Source organism: Chiloscyllium plagiosum, unplaced genomic scaffold, assembly GCF_037043375.1.
Source record: "Chiloscyllium plagiosum isolate Xiang-an unplaced genomic scaffold, Cpla_swu_hap1 HiC_scaffold_32, whole genome shotgun sequence".
Lineage (NCBI taxonomy): Eukaryota > Metazoa > Chordata > Chondrichthyes > Orectolobiformes > Hemiscylliidae > Chiloscyllium > Chiloscyllium plagiosum.
Genome location: NW_028270170.1, coordinates 41,239,402 through 41,255,923, shown reverse-complemented (window position 1 = coordinate 41,255,923; position 16,522 = coordinate 41,239,402). Strand labels below are relative to the sequence as shown.

Genomic DNA, 16,522 nt, shown 5'->3' with positions numbered 1-16,522 from the left:
ATGCGTTGTTAAACACATAATTTATTATTTTATATTCTCTAAGCTGACTCCCTCTGCTGGTACATGTGGGTGCAGCACATGGCATCAACTGGACTGAACACCCAATGCAATTTTCAATACACTGCATGGGCTGCAAGACAAAGCATTGGAACTGCACCACTGTCATATGGAGCTCCGGACAGGTCACACCCGAAACTCTGAGCAGTTTAGGAAAGAGAATGAAACCAGAGCAAAAACCATCAAATTCTGTACAAATGGTTTCTGATAAGACTATTATTCCCTTAAACAAATATGATGAATTGAGGTGTTTGAAATTCTCAATTAATTTGTTGAACTATGTAGGGAGAAACTACATCCACACTAACAAAGTCCAGAATAATGGGTGCAGCCTAAAAATTAACGTTGGGTTTTCATAAGTGATGTCAGAAAGCACTTCTTCACACAAAGGTAAGTGGAAGTTTGAACTCACACCACCAAACAAAAAAGAAAAATTGGGACTGGAGTCAATTGAAAATTTCAAAAGTTTACTAAAGTTGATTTAAGTAAGATGCTAATGGTTTTAGAACTGAGGCAAACAGGTAAAGTTAATATCCAGATCAGAAGAAAGTGACGACTGCAGATGCTGGAGATCAGAGTCGAAAAGTGAGGTGCTGGAAAAGCACAGCAGGTCAGGCAGCATCCAAGGAACAGACGAGTTGACATTTCGGGCATAGGCCCAAAATGACCCTTAATATTCAGATCAGCCTAGTTAAGTTTCTATTTATTCATTAACAGAATGTCATTGTCACTAGTTGAGCCAGTAATTATTTTTCATTCCTACTGTCCCCGAGAAGATGGTGGTGAATCACCACAGTTCCCGATGGAAGGCACACCCACAGCATTGTCAGGAAGGGAGCTCCAGGATTTTAACCCAGCAATACTGACGAAACAGTGATATATTTCCAAGTCTGAACAGTGAGTTAATTGGAGAGGAACTTGCAGGTGGTGGCATTCCCATGTATCTGCTGTCCTTGTCCTTCTCGTTGGCAGAGGTCAGGGGTTTGGAAGGTGTGTATCCGCAGTGCACTTTGTAGACTGTACACACTTCAGTCACTGTGGTTCAGTGATGGGTAAAGTGAACATTTTACAATTAGTTATTTGTAAAATATGAAACACCTTTGAATTATTTATTACTAAATTTTGAAAAAATGGCAGTGGCTGATGCCTAAGAGTTTGCGCTCAAGCCTCTGACAGCTTTTCAATTGGATAGGATGTGTAGTCAAAAGTTGCCCAAGAACTAGACAGAGGTAACTCAGCCACAAAATGTCCACAATTCCTTGGTGGGGTGGGGGGGGGAAATTGGGGGAAGAGAAGAGGGAAGAGAAGAGGGAAGAGAACGTTCACACACTTTCATTACATACCAGTGTGTACTGTTGCATCATGTAGTTTGATATACAATGTATATTGATTACATATATCACATGCACACATATACACATGTATATCCAACCAACAAACTAGCTAATGAAACAAAAACAACAACGCATCTTAAAGACCTCCCCTTTATTGTCTACTACTTTCCTTCCTCAATGGGATACCGAAACAGATTAGCAGAAATATTTTAATTACCTGCATCCTCTACCTAATGTGGAACTGTACAGTAAGTTAAAGAGGCTCCAGTATGTAAACAATACAATGCATCTCTCAGAGTCCAAGCCAAACAACAAGACTGGAAGTCCTTCTGTTAGTTTACATGATTTGAAGCCCCTGCGTGGGTGTGTTTCAAAGTTCAGTGCCTCCTGTTGTGTATTACACTCTATACAGTTCATTCCAAGCTGCATTTACCAACCTCAGTCATAGTGATTCCCTGGTACACACAAGTAATATTCGTGCCATACAAATGAGGCAATGACTATCAATAAGAAGCAATCTATCCACTACTACTACACATTCAATGATGTTACCATGACAGAATCCCCCACCATCCTGGGGTTATTATTGACCAGAAACTCAACGGGACTCATCACATAAAAACAGCAGCTACAATGGCAGTTTAGAGGCTAGAAATACTGCAGCTAGTAACTCACCTCCTGATTCCCCAAAAGCCTGTCTATTATGTACAAGGCACAAGTCAGGAGTGTAATCCATTTACCTGGATGGGTGCAGCTCCAAACCTCAAGAGGGTGACACCATCCAGGACAAAGGCATGACATTCACCACTAACAATCTATAAGATGCACTGCAGAAATTCAAAGTTCCTCAGACAGCATCTTCCAAATCCACAACCACTTCCATCTGGAAGGACAAGGGCAACAAATACATGGGAATACCACCACCTTCAAGTTCTTCTTCAAGTCAATTACCATCCTGATTGGATATATATAGCCATTCTTTCACTGTTGCTGAATAAATATCCTGGAAATAAATTCAGTGTACATTCTGGACCCTTACACTCACTCAGATCTAAACCAGCTGTATCTTCTCAAAACATAGATGGAATTGACAATCTATTATAGATGTGAAGAATAGGCAAGTCAGAAAGACTGCAGTACTCTATGAAGTGGCAACACATGATGAGATTGAATCAGAGGAATGGGTAGAAAAATTGGGACTCTTCAACCTTCTCACAAACTAATGGAAATATCTCCTGACCACCCAACCAGAGGAACCAATTGAAAACCCCAAAACTGAGGCTGAAAGGGTCGTCAATAGAAAAGGGTGTTAAGGAATATGGAACCAAGATGAGCTGAACAGCAATTGAGACTCAAGATGCCTCATGGCTTCCTGTGAGGTCTATCAGTGAAATTGAAAATTATTTGAGGATGATTTTGAGCTAAACTACAACCAAAAGCAGAAGAGCCAACATAAACTGATAAAAGGCAAGTTTAGGGCCAATTTCACACAAAGTGGGTACCATCTGGGTCTGGGCGAGACATTGAAAGTAAAATCTCAGGAGTCAGATCAGGGGAATACAAAGGTTTAGTTTCTGTGCAATTGGAAGATGATCCAATGACTGCCCTTATCTGTATATAGTCATGAAGGGCTCCTGCCTGAAATGTCCATTCTCCTGCTCTTCAGATGCTGCCTGACCTTCGTTGCTTTTCCAGCATCACACTCTCGACACTGATCTCCAGCATCTGCAGTCCTCACTTTCTCCATATATTCATCCTAGTCAATCACAGCAAACTCCTCGACTCAATACTCAGGTGAGATTCTGGGAGAGAGCCAGCAGCCTCATTTGTTGCTGCTCCTTTAAGTCAGTGATTCAACACCACTAACACATGGCACTGACTGCACTAATCTCATTAAACCAAGGCCACCCCAAAACACCCTCTCAGCTGCCCCTAATTACTGTAAAAAATTGGGAAATTCTTTCCAGCGTCCTGGCCAAAATTCACCCTTCAAATACTTGAATATGTAAAACAAAAGATCAAGTCATTATGACGTTGCTATTTGTGGAAGTTTGCAGATTGGATAACATTTCCTACATGACAACAGTAATTAGCTATTAACTTCAGGGATCACGAAAGGTGCTAGAGAAACACAAATCATTTTCTTCTTTCACTTTATTAATGGGACTGCATCTTGCCAACTCAACTCCAAGAGGCTGGTTTCAGGCAGGAAGCCTCACCTGGTTTCATGGAATAACTTGCAATGACATTTTGTGCTCACCCCAAAAAGATTTATTTTTATTAAAAAAGAGGAGGGAGTTAAAATTATTTAAAGGATTTAATGTCATAGATGTTATACTCTTTTTCCCCCCCCAACGTGGATATGCCACTGAGATCAAGAAGAGCATGAGGCATTTACAGACTGGCATTGAAGTGGAGTTTAAAAGGCTGTTTCAAAACAGAGTTAGATTTTTGATTTACCAGAATTATAGAAGCAGCCAGGTGAAAATGCTACAACTCCTGCAGCCTCAGAGTCAAATGACCTATATCTTATATTCCTGTGATCTTAAAAGTACGCTGTGAAAGGATCCCGTAGAAACAGTTCTCCTAATCCCAGTGTTCCCGAAGACTGCTATCAATGGTGGGCCCCACCAACACACAAGGGTCAGTGAACCCAATTAAACAAGAAACCTGCAGCTGTACAGAGTGAGGGTAGGTCAGCCCCTTCTGCTCAAGCAGTGCCCAGCAACTTGCTTCACTGGTGGGGAGGGGAGGGCACTGCCCTGTAAGAAAGGGCCAAGGCTGAACGGTGATGTGGATAGGCAATTCCCAATCAACCAGACGCTGTTAAAAGGCGAGGGTCATCATCAAAGCACTTTCTCCACAAACTGCAGTCTCTCTTCCAATAGGTTGACTTCTTGCTTTTTTTTTAAAAAGTGTTTCAGAAATCATCCCCTCCCCTCCCCCTCGCAAAAAGAAAACAAAAAAAAAGTCACATCTGTTTCCACTCAGTTCAGGACATTCCTTATGCTGGGTCCAGCCATGAAAACTCACTTTATTTGACGAAACTAAGTGCGTGAAGCGTCAGTAAAATTCGAAATAAAAGCATCAAGCTCTCTAAAACGATTGGGAAAAGGGTTGTAATGAATGTTTAGGGGAAAATAAAAAAAAAGCTTGCTATCCCTTCCCCTGTATGTTTGGCAGCCGGACAGCTAAACAAAATCTGAATGAATAAAGAGCTTTTCTTTTTTGTTTCTTACCTGAAGTGACAGAGTTTAGCCCGGCAACAAGGAGGAGGCAGAGAGAATGCAGGCCGGCCAGGGGAGCTTGGCAGCGGCTCCCACTGCCCATGGCTAGCGGGGAGGGGAGGGACTGGCACCGGGGGCTAGGGCTGAGTCCGATCCGAGCGAAGCCCCGTCTGTCTCTGAGCAATTCCCGGCTTCAGGGAGACTGCGCGTCAACAGAGAGCCCCGAGTCAGAGTGAGCGCCACTCCAGTAACAGAGCTTCCAGTATTCCCAGCCAGTCAGCATTTACTCCCGCCTCTCCCACACTTCAACTCTCACTGAGATTCCCATCTCAAACCATTTACACCGCTTCTACTTTTTTTTAAAAAAAGTTACACTGGCATGAAGAAAGTCTGTTTTCAATTAACAAGGTTAACCTCCAAGATTTCTGCACTAAATCTCTCCCTCCATTAGAATTAACAAAAAGTGTATACTCTTCATTCCTCTTTGGATTTTGAAACTACCAGGGATTTATTTCAACACGTTTCTGGTCAGCTTTTTTTCTTAATACATACGAATTAGGAGTAGGCCATTCAGCCCCCAAGTCTGCTCCACCATTCAAGTTTTAACTTCTTTCTACCTTGTTCTTCAGGTTCTGTACCTGGGGACTTATACCTAAGATGCTGCCTTGTGTTGGCTATGAATTCTTTTCATTATACTCCTGTAGTTTTGTACTTGAATACATATGACAACAGGAATCAAAATCAATAAGATCATGCCTATTAACTGAAATCTTCATCCTCCCTCTCCCTTATTTTTCCCCTCCATTTCTTTCCCACCACCATTCCTTCTGCTGGACCCAGCCATGAAAACTCATTTCATTTGACAAAACTAAAATGTGTGAAGCTCCAGTAAAATTCAAATTAGAAGTATCAAGTTCTCTAAAACAGGTGGAAAAAAAGTTGTATGAAAGTTTAGGGGAAAAACCTGTAGCTAATTAAATAATTGGAGATAGTGAGGACTGCAGGTGATGGAAAAGGGACCATTCCCTCCATAACTCACTCATTAGGTCAATACTCCCTACCAACCTGCCACCTTTCCCTACAGCTACAGGAGGTGCAAAACCTACCCTTACACTTCCCCTCTTACCTCCATCCAAAACCCCCAAAAAATCATTCCAAGTCCTGAGATTCATCTGTATTTCCTCTAGCCTGATTTGTTGCATCCATTACTCCCAATGTGGTCTCCTCTAAATCAGAGAGGCTAGTTGAGGGAATATCTATGGTCTATATGCTCCAAATCAACTCCACCTTCCAGTTGCCAGCTATTTCAACTCCCCCAATGACATGTCCATCCTGGGCCTGAACAGAAGGAAGAACACATCATATTTCACCTCAGGAGCTTACAATCATATGACCTTAGCATAGAATTCACCAGCTTTCAAATCACCTCCCGTCCACCTTTCTCCCAGTCCTATCCCCCCCCCCCCCTCAATTATTTCTCAGCTCCTTCCCCCTCCCCAGACTTGATCAAAGGTTCTGACCTGAAAGGAGGACTACCCTGCTCTTCAAAGCCCATTTTGGGCAATGCAAACTATCAGAAGGGTAGGGAGGGGGTCTAAATAAAATGGAGTTGAAGGGGGAAATAAAGTACCTCACTCCCTCCTTTTTCTCATTCTTGCTTAACAAGAATCCATCACCTCCATCTTTAGCATACTTCAGGATAAGGCTGATAATTGGGTTTCAATTTAAGTGGGGCTTTGACTTAAACGAGCAAAACACCAGATTGCAGACACTTTAAAAGCCTTAGTCTCATGAAAAACTCAATCTGGAAGATGTTCCATATGCAAGAGGTTATGAATTTCATCACTTTGTGAGGGTTGAAATGTTCAAACCTTTTCCACAGGTATTGGTACAAAACAGTTTGTATGGTACATTACTATTTTTTGAAGAGGCTATCTGAAAGGCTTGATGAGATTAACTTTAATGTGGTGTATGTGGATTTCCAACAGGCATTCAATGCAGTGTCACATTTCAGACTTGTAGGCCAAGAAATAAGATATGGAATAAAAGGGTCAGTAATATGGATAGAAAATTAACTCTGTGATAGGAAACAGAAACAAATAGTTAATAGATTTGTTGTTTTTTTTTTCTGAACTGAGGAAGGATTGTGGTGGAGGTCTCCAGGAGCTAGTATTGGGGTTCTTGCTTTTCCTCATAATATGTTAATGACATCTGCAGAAACAATTTCAAAGTTTGCAGATTATACAGAACTTGAAAGAATTGTACACTTCAGGGAGTGTAGAACTCTCAAAAGGACTTGACAAAATTGCAAAAAGAATACTTCCCTTTGCCACAGGAACTTTCTTCCCCTTTCCAGAATAGAGGCTTCACTGGAATCATTTTAACATTGTGTTAACATAAAACCTGGACAGGCTACTGAACCACGTGAGGGTGCAACCACATGACCAACTGATATGTGCAGTCCAACAGAAGTAAGCTAATGTCCAGATACATACATAGTTATCCATAACTGTAAGTTATAGTCTAAGTTGTTAAATAAATCTGTATGGTGTTTTCAAGTAAACTGGAATGTCTAACACCCAAAATGTAACATGTCAAATGTAATGTTATTTTACTTTAACTTCATTAAGTTAATAGAACCTGTGATTTCACTGAGTGTTGTGAGATTTATTTTAAGTCACTTCCCTCATGGCCTACAGCCTCTCCCTCTTCTAAGGGGCAATGGTGAATGAGGACTAACTGTACTTTACATGGGTGAGCCAATCATCCCTTTGAGATGAAAAGTTGCCTGTTCATCCTGCAACTATTCTTTTCTACAATGAGTAGTAATTTTCAGTTTCAAAACCCACAGACCAATAATATAGAACATCTTCTGTCAACTGAGGGGATGATGATGTAGGTTTAAAACAAAACCAAGACTTCAGCTACTTGAATTTCAGATGTGTGCTGGATATGGGGATATGCATCAACTGTAGTGTTTAATTTGCACACAAGTACTGTCCAAAGAATGTTTGAAATCCTGAATATTACAGAGACCTGCAATTAAGCACAAAGTATATAAGGCTAAGTGCTTCCATTTTGTGTAATTATAAAACTAGTTTTACGCCATGAAAAATACTTGTGTTACAGGGGACCATGAAATTTTGATAAGACATTTGCATTTTGGGGCTGAAAGGGAAGGTTTGTGTTGCTAATTGAAACACTTTTGAATACCTTGCCTTTTACTGATGTCAAGTTAATGGGCCTTCAATTACAATTTCTAACTTATAAATCTGTACTATATTGGCATCCTGACAATCTACAGGAACAGTGTTCAATTCCAGCAAACTATTAAAAATACAGTTGACTGGTTCACTCAGCCCAACTCATCTCCTTTAAGGACTTTCTTACAAATAATATCCAAATCAGCAAATTAAACTATTTTAAGAGTTTCTTTTTCTTTCCCAGCAATTAACCCTTGCCTCCTTTTCATCTAATACTTAAGTTTGATTTATCTATTTCTTCTTTTATTTATATCTGACATTGGTCCTTCTGCATGGAAAGTTGTGGAATCAGTTGCTGCATTATTGTTTTGTGAGCTCTGCAGTGAAAAAGCACCTCAAGCCTGACGAAAGCCGGTTATTTCCCCTCATCTGTTGCTCTAATCTGTGGATTTGAACCAATAACAGACTTTATAAGCATGAACCAGTCACCCTGTATTTCCTCCAATCAAGTGAAAGTACTTGGAGAGGAGCAGAAATTTCTGACAAGCCAGAAGGGTCATCTTGGACAGGAGAAAGTGAGGTTTGCAGATGCTGGAGATCAGAGCTGAAAATGTGTTGCTGGAAAAGCGCAGCAGGTCAGGCAGCATCCAGGGAACAGGAGAATCGACGTTTCGGGCATAAGCCCTTCTTCAGGAATGGGCTTATGCCCGAAACGTCGATTCTCCTGTTCCCTGGATGCTGCCTGACCTGCTGCGCTTTTCCTGCAACACATTTTCAGCTCATCTTGGACAGGAGCCATTAAGCTGCCTTCTCGATCTTTCTGTGTGTGTGTTTCATAATTGTTTAATTGTAGCTATATATTTTTTATCCATTTGTAAATAAATAGTGAGTATTGTTAAGGACAGAAACCTGGTCAATTATTTCTGTCAACCTGAGTCTAAAAACGTCAAAGGATTCTGGTTAATCCGAGATGGAGGACCAGAAAAATTTCTGGCTGTAACAGGCTGTTCCTTTTTTTAAGGTATTTTAGGTGTCGGAGGTGATTTCCTCAAATTCCAGGAGCAGCAACTACTGTTTTATATGCTGTTCCATTGTTTTGGAACTTTGGAGGAAAAAAAGTCAAAACACAGCACTTTTAAAAGGGAGAGGAACAGACAAAGGCAGCATATGGTGAGGTCAGTGTAGGAGAGAGAGAGAGACAGACGGACAGAAAGAAAGCCACACTGCTAACTGACACAGCAGTGAACCTGCACAGTTACTGCCTTTGCTGTTTGAATTCATGTATCACTGGACATTGGAGTGCATCTGGGATAGTCACAACAGTGATATTCACAACTAATCTTTGAGGAACCTGTTTGGGAGAGGTCATAGCACAGAAACAGATATGTGAAGATTATAAGTGTGGCATTACAGTATGTCTGCAATAGTGAGTAGAGTGGGTTCTTTCTTGATTGTTTTATTGAGATATGTCTCTTGATTAAATTAAAAAATATAAGCTATAAGTATTAATTTAACCTTGAGCAGGATTTTGTAGAGGAATAAGACAGTGCCATTTTTTTTGGGTCTATAGATTGAAAGAAGCAAAAATGGCCTTCAGTAGAGTGATATACTCTTCATGTCAGATGTGGGAGTTTAAGGAGAGGTTATGTGTTACTGAAGATTATATCGGCAATAAATGCCGTTGGTTGCGTATTCTATCAGATCAAATGGATTGGTTGGAGAGACCGTTATGAGGAATTTACAAGAGCAAGGGCATGTGATGGATGGTAGTTACAGGAAGGGGGAAAAATTGCAAATACAATCACATAGATGGGCTAACTCCAGGAAAGATAAGAGAAGCAGGCAGGTAGTGCAGGAGTCTTCTGTGGCTATCCCAATTTCAAACAAGTATGTTGTTTTGGAAAATGTAGGGGGAGATGGATTCTCAGGGGAACATAGGATGAACAGCCAAGTTTCTGGTATTGAGACTGGCTGTAATGCAATGAGGGGTATGTTGGCTTCCAAGAGATTGCTTGTGTTATGGGACCCTCTAGTCTGAGGTACAGACAGACGTTTCTGTGGTCAGCAGTGAAAAATCAGAATGGTGTGCTGTTTCCTTGTTGCCAGGATAAAGGATGTCTCAGAGGGTGAAGAATGTTCTCAAGGCGGAGAGGGGTCAGCAGGAGGTCATTTTACACATTGGAACCAACAACATAGGAAGGGAAAAGGTTGAGATTCGGAAGGGAGATTACAGAGAGTTAGGCAGGAATTTTTAAAAAGGAGTAGTAATATCAAGAGTAGTAATATCTGGATTACTCCCAGCCCTATGAGCTAGTGAGGGCAAGAATAGGAGGATAGAGCAGATGAATGTATGGCTAAGGAGCTGGTGTATGGAAGAAGGATTCACGTTTTTGGATCATTGGAATCTCTTCTGGGGTAGAAGTGACCTGTACAAGAAGGACGGATTGCACCTAAATTGGAAAGGGACTAACATACTGGCAAGGAGATTTGCTAGAGCTGCTCGGGAGGATTTAAACTAGTAAGGTGGAGCGGAGGTGGAGGTGGGACCCAGGGAGATAGTGAGGAAAGAGATCAATCTGAGGCTGGTACAGTTGAGAACAGAAACGAGTCAAACAGTTAGGGCAGGCAGGGACAAAGCAGAAAACCGGGTAGGACTGATAAATTAAACTGCAAGGGGCCTGATAGGGAAGGCAGATGAACTCAGGGCATGGTTAGGAACATGGGACTCTGATATCATAGCAATTACAGAAACATGGCTCAGGGATGGACATGACTGGCAGCTTAATGTTCCAGGATACAAATGTAACACAGGACTGAAAGGGAGGCAAGAGAGAAGGGGGGAGTGGCGTTTTTGATAAAGGATAGCATTACAACTGTTCTGAGGGAGGATATTACTGGAAATACATCCAGGGAAGTTATTTGGGTGGAACTGAGCAATAAGAAAGGGATGATCACCCTGAGAAATAAGGCAGGGCAGGTGACTGAGGTGTCACTGGGGGAACACTCTGGGTATACTGACCAAAATTCTATTAGTTTTAAAATAGTGATGGAGAAGGATGGACCAGATCTAAAAGTTGAAGTTCTAAATTGGAAGATGGCTAATTTTAATGGTGTTAGGCAAGAACTTTCAGAAGCTGATCGGGGGCAGGGAAAGGGACAGCTGGAAAATGGGAAGCCTTCAGAAATGAGGTAACAAGAGTTCAGAGACAGTATATTCCTGTTAGTGTGAAAGGATAGGCAGGTAGGCATAGGGAATGCTGGATGACTAAAGAAATTGAGGATTTGGTTAAGAAAAAGAAGGAAGCATATGTCAGGTATAGACAGGATAGATTGAGTGAATCCTAAGAAGAGTATAAAGGAAGTAGGAGTATACTTAAGAGGGAAATCAGGGACAAAGGTCATGAGATAGCTTTGTCAAATAGAATTAAGGAGAATCCAAAGGACAAAAGGGAACTGGGGAGCCTTTGTGTGGAGCCATAGGAGATGGAGGAGATACTAAACGAGTATTTTGCATCAATATTTACGTAGAAAAGGATATGGAAGATAGAGAATGTAGGGAAATAGATGGTGATACAGTGGTTAGCACTGCTGCCTCTGTGCCAGAGACCTGGGTTCAATTCCTGCCTCGATCAACTGTCTGTGTGGAGTTTGCACATTCTCCCCATGTCTGCGTGAGTTTCCTCCGGGTGCTCTGGTTTCCTCCCACAATCCAAAGGTTAGCTGAATTGGCCATGCTAAATTGCCCGTAGTGTTAGGTAAATGTAGGGGAATGGGTCTGGGTGGGTTGCTCTTTGGAGGGTTGGTGTGGACTTGTTGGGCTAGAGGACCTGTTTCCACACTGTAAGTAATCTAATCTTGAAAAATTTCCATATTACAGAGCATGTCTTTAAATTCATAAGTGAATAAATCCAAAGGACCTGATCAGGTGTACCCTCAATCTGTGGAAGCTAGGGAAGTGATTGGTGGGTCTCTTGCTGAGATATTTGTATCATCGATAGTCACAGGTGCGGTGCCAGAAAACTGGAGGCTGGCTAACATGGTGCCACTGTTTAAGAAGGGTGGTAAGGACACACCAGGGAACTATAGCCCAGTAAACCTGACATCCGTGGTGGGCAAGTTTGTTGGAGGGAATCCTGAGGGACAGGATGTACATGTATTTGGAAAGATAAAGTCTGATTAGAGATAGTCAACATAGTTTTGTGCATGGGAAATCATGTCTCACAAACTTGATTGAGTTTTTTGAAGAAGTAACAAACAGGATTGATGAGGGCAGAGCAGTAAATGTGATCTATGTGGACTTCTGTAAGGCATTCGACAAGGTTCCCCATGGGAGACAGGTCAGCAAGGTTAGGTCTCATGGAATGCAGGGAGAACTAGCCATTTGGATTCAGAACTGGCTCAAAGGTAGAAGACAGGATGGTGGTAGAGGGTTGTTTTTCAGACTGGAGACCTATGACCAGTGGAGTGCCACAAGGATCAGTGTTGGGTCCACTACTTTTCATGATTTTTATAAATGATTTGGATGTGAGCACAAGAGGATAGTTAGTAAGTTTGCAAATGACACCAAAATTGGAGGTGTGGTTGACAGTGAAGAAGGTTACCTCAGATTACAACAGGATCTTGATCACATGGATCAATTGGCTGAGAGGTGGCAGATGGAGTTTAATTTAGATAAATGCGAGGTGCTGCATTTTTGGAAAGCAAATCTTAGTAGGACTTTATACACTTAATGGTAAGGTCCTAGGGAGTGTTGCTGAACAAAGAGACCTTAGAGTACAGGTTCATAGCTCCTTGAAAGTGGAGTCGCAGGTAGATCAGATAGTGAAGGCGGCGTTTGGTATGCTTTCCTTTATTGGTCAGAGTATTGAGTACAGGAGTTGGGAGGTCATGTTGCGGCTGTACAGGACATTGGTTAGGCAACTGTTGGAATTCTGGTCTCCTTCCTATCGGAAAGATGTTGTGAAACTTGAAAGGGTTCAGAAAAGAGTTACAAGGATGTTGCCAAGGTTGGAGGATTTGAGCTTTATGGAGAGTTGAATAGACTGGGGCTGTTTTCCCTGGAGCGTCGGAGGCTGAGGAGTGACCTTATAGAAGTTTATAAAATCATGAGGGGCATGGATTGGATAAATAGACAAAGTCTTTTCCCTGGGGTGGGGGAGTCCAGAACTAGAGGGCATAGGCTTAGGGTGAGAGGGGAAAGATATAAAAGAGACTTAAGGGGCAACTTTTTTGTGCAGAGGATGGTACGTGCATGGAATGAGCTGCCAGAGGAAGTGGTGGAGGCTAGTGCAATTGCAACATTTAAAAAAAAAAAAAAAATATCTGGATGGGTATATGAATAGGAAGGGTTTGGAGGGATATGGGCCGGGTGCTGGCAGGTGGGACTAGATTGGGGTTGGAATATCTGGTCGGCATGGACAAGTTGGACCAAAGGGTCTGTTTCTACCTCTGTCAGCTGTACATCTCTATGACTCTCTAACATGTAAATCAGGGAACGTTTATAAAATCTTTAACTTTAGTGATGACTCCGGAAATAATGAGACAAGTTTTCCAATGCACTACTCCAGTGAGGTGTAATAAACTTTGGGGGCTTGTCTGGGATCAATTTTGAAACAGAGGCAAGAAAGATGTGGGTGTGGTATTCGTAAATAACACAGATGTCAGAAAATGCATCTGCACTGGAAATGGCAAAGGATTGTCCCTGGTAGTCTTAAGGGAACTTTTCAAAGACCAAGTTGATTGGCTTGGTGGGTAAACTAGAGGTAGCATTGCCTGACAGAGCTGTGAAGGCAGAAATATTGAGGTACTATCTTGATAGTTGGGTTTGGGGGAAATACTAGAGACCAGGTACTCCGGAGACTGAAACATTTCAGTCAGATGATATTCAGTTACAATTGTAGCAGCTTGATCATAAAGAGGGAATGAAGAAACTAGAGATGGCCAGGAAAGATAAGGATAAGAAGATGGAAATAAGAAATCAAAAATTGGAAATGAAAAGACAGGAAATGAGAACTAGAATACAACGAGAAAAGAAAGTGAATATAAGCTGAATCTGCTTTATAATTTGACATCCAGCAAGGAAATGTTTAAGTTTACACAGACCTTACTAAAATTTCAGGAAAAGGAGGTGGAAGAATTCATGTCATTTGAGAAAATGACAAGTAAAATGAGCAAAGAAAGACTGGACATTGCTCATTTTGAGTAGGTTGACAGATGGAGCACAGGAAATCTATGCTTGACCATCACTCTCATAAATTCAGAAGGGTTAGAAAATAAGTGAAAGGAAGGCAAGCAGTCAAGGTAAAGCATGGTAACTAGGAATTCCCCAAGGACTCCTCAGATCATTAGGAAAGTGCTGAGTGGTGGTGAAAATCAGAAGCTGTACGTTTTCCATTATAGCAAGGTAGGACACATTCATTTAGAATGTTGGAAGTTGCAAGGGAAATCTGAGACCTAATGAAGCTTATAACAATGACTCTGAAAAGAATACTCAAAGTTAAAAGGGCACAGGTTAGATTGTAATTTTAACTCCAACTAATATAATGCAGATAAATAAACTTTGTGAGTATGGAAAAAATATGTAGGGAAGATGAGAGATATGAAGGATTTATATCATAAAGCAAGGTAACCCCTTTTTTTTCTTGAAACGAAGAACACAAAGCCAAGAAATAGGATAGGAAGAAAGAACAAGCGGTGGGATTATTTTGAGATCTTCCTTGTGAAACGAACTCTAGATGGTGGGGACAGTAAATGTCATTGGACCATGTCCATACTGTAGCTTCTCCAGAACAAAACTACTGTCCATTTGTAAAAGAATTTACCAAAGTTCGCACCCATTAGGATTGAGAAACTGATAGAAAAGTGGAGTTGAGGCAGATCAGCCATGATTGTGATCGGGTCATCCACAACCACCTGACAAAGGAGCAGCACTTTGAAAGCTAGTGCTATGTGATTTTTAACTTTATCCACCGCAGTCCAACACCGGTACCTCCAAATCATGATTGTGTTGAATTGTGGATCTGGCTGGAAACTTTAGTTTTGGAGAATTTCAATATATATTCACCCAATAAAGAGTACTCAAACCCATGATTTCACTTCCCAAATGGATTCTTGGCTGTTCTTTGTTCAGTTTTAGTTTTGGAAAGTGAATACTCCACGTAGACGTAACTCAGTTTTTCTATAATGCATACAAGTTATGGTGTTACAGAGAAGGACTTCAAACCAGATCATAGAGTCATAGAATCATACAGCACGAAACAGGCCCCTGAAAGGGTTCAGAAAAGATTTACAAGGATGTTGCCAGGTTTGGAGGATTTGAGATATAGGGAGAGGCTGAACATGCTGGGGCTGTTTTCTCTGGAGTGTCGGAGGCTGAGGGGTGACCTTTATAGATGTTTACAAAATTGAGGGGCATGGATAGGGTAAATAAACAAAGTCTTTTCCCTGGGGTCGGGGAGTCCAGAACTAGAGGGCATAGGTTTAGGGTGAGAGGGGAAAGATATAAAAGAGATGTAAGGGGCAACTTTTTCACGCAGAGGGTGGTATGTGTATGGAATGAGCTGCCAGAAGTGGTGGAGTCTAATACAATTGCAACATTTAAGGGGCATTTGGATGGGTATATGAATAGGAAGGGTTTGGAGGGATATGGGCCGGGTGCTAGCAGGTCGGACTAGATTGGGTTGGGATATCTGGTCGACATGGACGGGTTGGACCGAAGGGTCTGCTTCCATGCTATACATGCTCTATGGTCTATGCTGACCAAAATGACCATCAATGCTAACCCCATTTCCTTGCACTTTTCTCATTTGTTCTAAACCTTTCCTATCCATGTATTTGTTCAAATGCTTTTTAAATGTTGTTAATGTACCTGCCTCAATCACTTTCACTGACAGCTACATATGTGTACCACTCTCTATGTAAAAAAAGTTGCCCCTCAGGTTCCCTTTTAATCTTTTCCCTCTAACCTTAAACTGATCTTCTCTTGTCCTTGATTCCCTTACTGGTCCGAGGTTTTTCTTTGCAGCCCTTCTTGAGTAAGGGTACAACATTTATTATCCTTTAGTCTTCTGGGATCTCACCCATGGCTAACGATGATGCAAATATATCAGCCAGTGCCCTCACAATTTCTTCTCTAGCCTCTTGTAGTGTTCTTGGATATATCTGGTCAGGACCAGGAGATTTATCCATCTTTTCATATTCTAATATGTCCAACACCACCTCCTACTATTCATGTCTTTCTCTGTGGTAAATGCAGAAGAAAGATATTCATTGAGGACCTCACCCACCTCTTGCAGTTCTACACATACATGTTTACTTTGGTGCTTGAGGGGTCCTATTCTCTTTCTAGTTATTCTTTTTCCTTTTGATATTCTTAAAGAACCTCTTTGGATTCATCCTAATCTTCTCAGCCAAGGGTATCCCATGCCCCCTTTCCACCTCCTGATTTCATACTTCAGTGAACTCCTGGATCCCCTATACACCTCCAGGGATGTCCTTGATCCCAGCTGCCTGTACCTGAGCCACACCTTTTTTTTTTCTGGTCAAAGCTTCGTGTTCTCTTGTCATCCAGGGGTACAAGGATAAAATTCATAAAGTTGGCATTCTCAGCCTCAGGCACACATCTCCAGGGATCTTCAAGATGCACACCAATCATTTAGTGAATAATGAAATTAGACCCAACCATAATTTTTAGATTAGATTA

General features: G+C 41.5%; 1 protein-coding gene across 1 annotated transcript in view; it reads right to left on the bottom strand.

The window, feature by feature from the left end:
- Window positions 1-4,843, bottom strand: part of mrc2 (mannose receptor, C-type 2) — a 337,889-nt gene extending 333,046 nt beyond the window's left edge. The window contains exon 1 of the mRNA XM_087977928.1: window positions 4,631-4,843. Within this exon, the coding sequence (XP_087834054.1) occupies window positions 4,631-4,721 (91 nt within the window). The 5' untranslated portion in view covers window positions 4,722-4,843. The remainder of the gene's footprint in view (window positions 1-4,630) is intronic.
- Window positions 4,844-16,522: the final 11,679 nt, after the last annotated feature.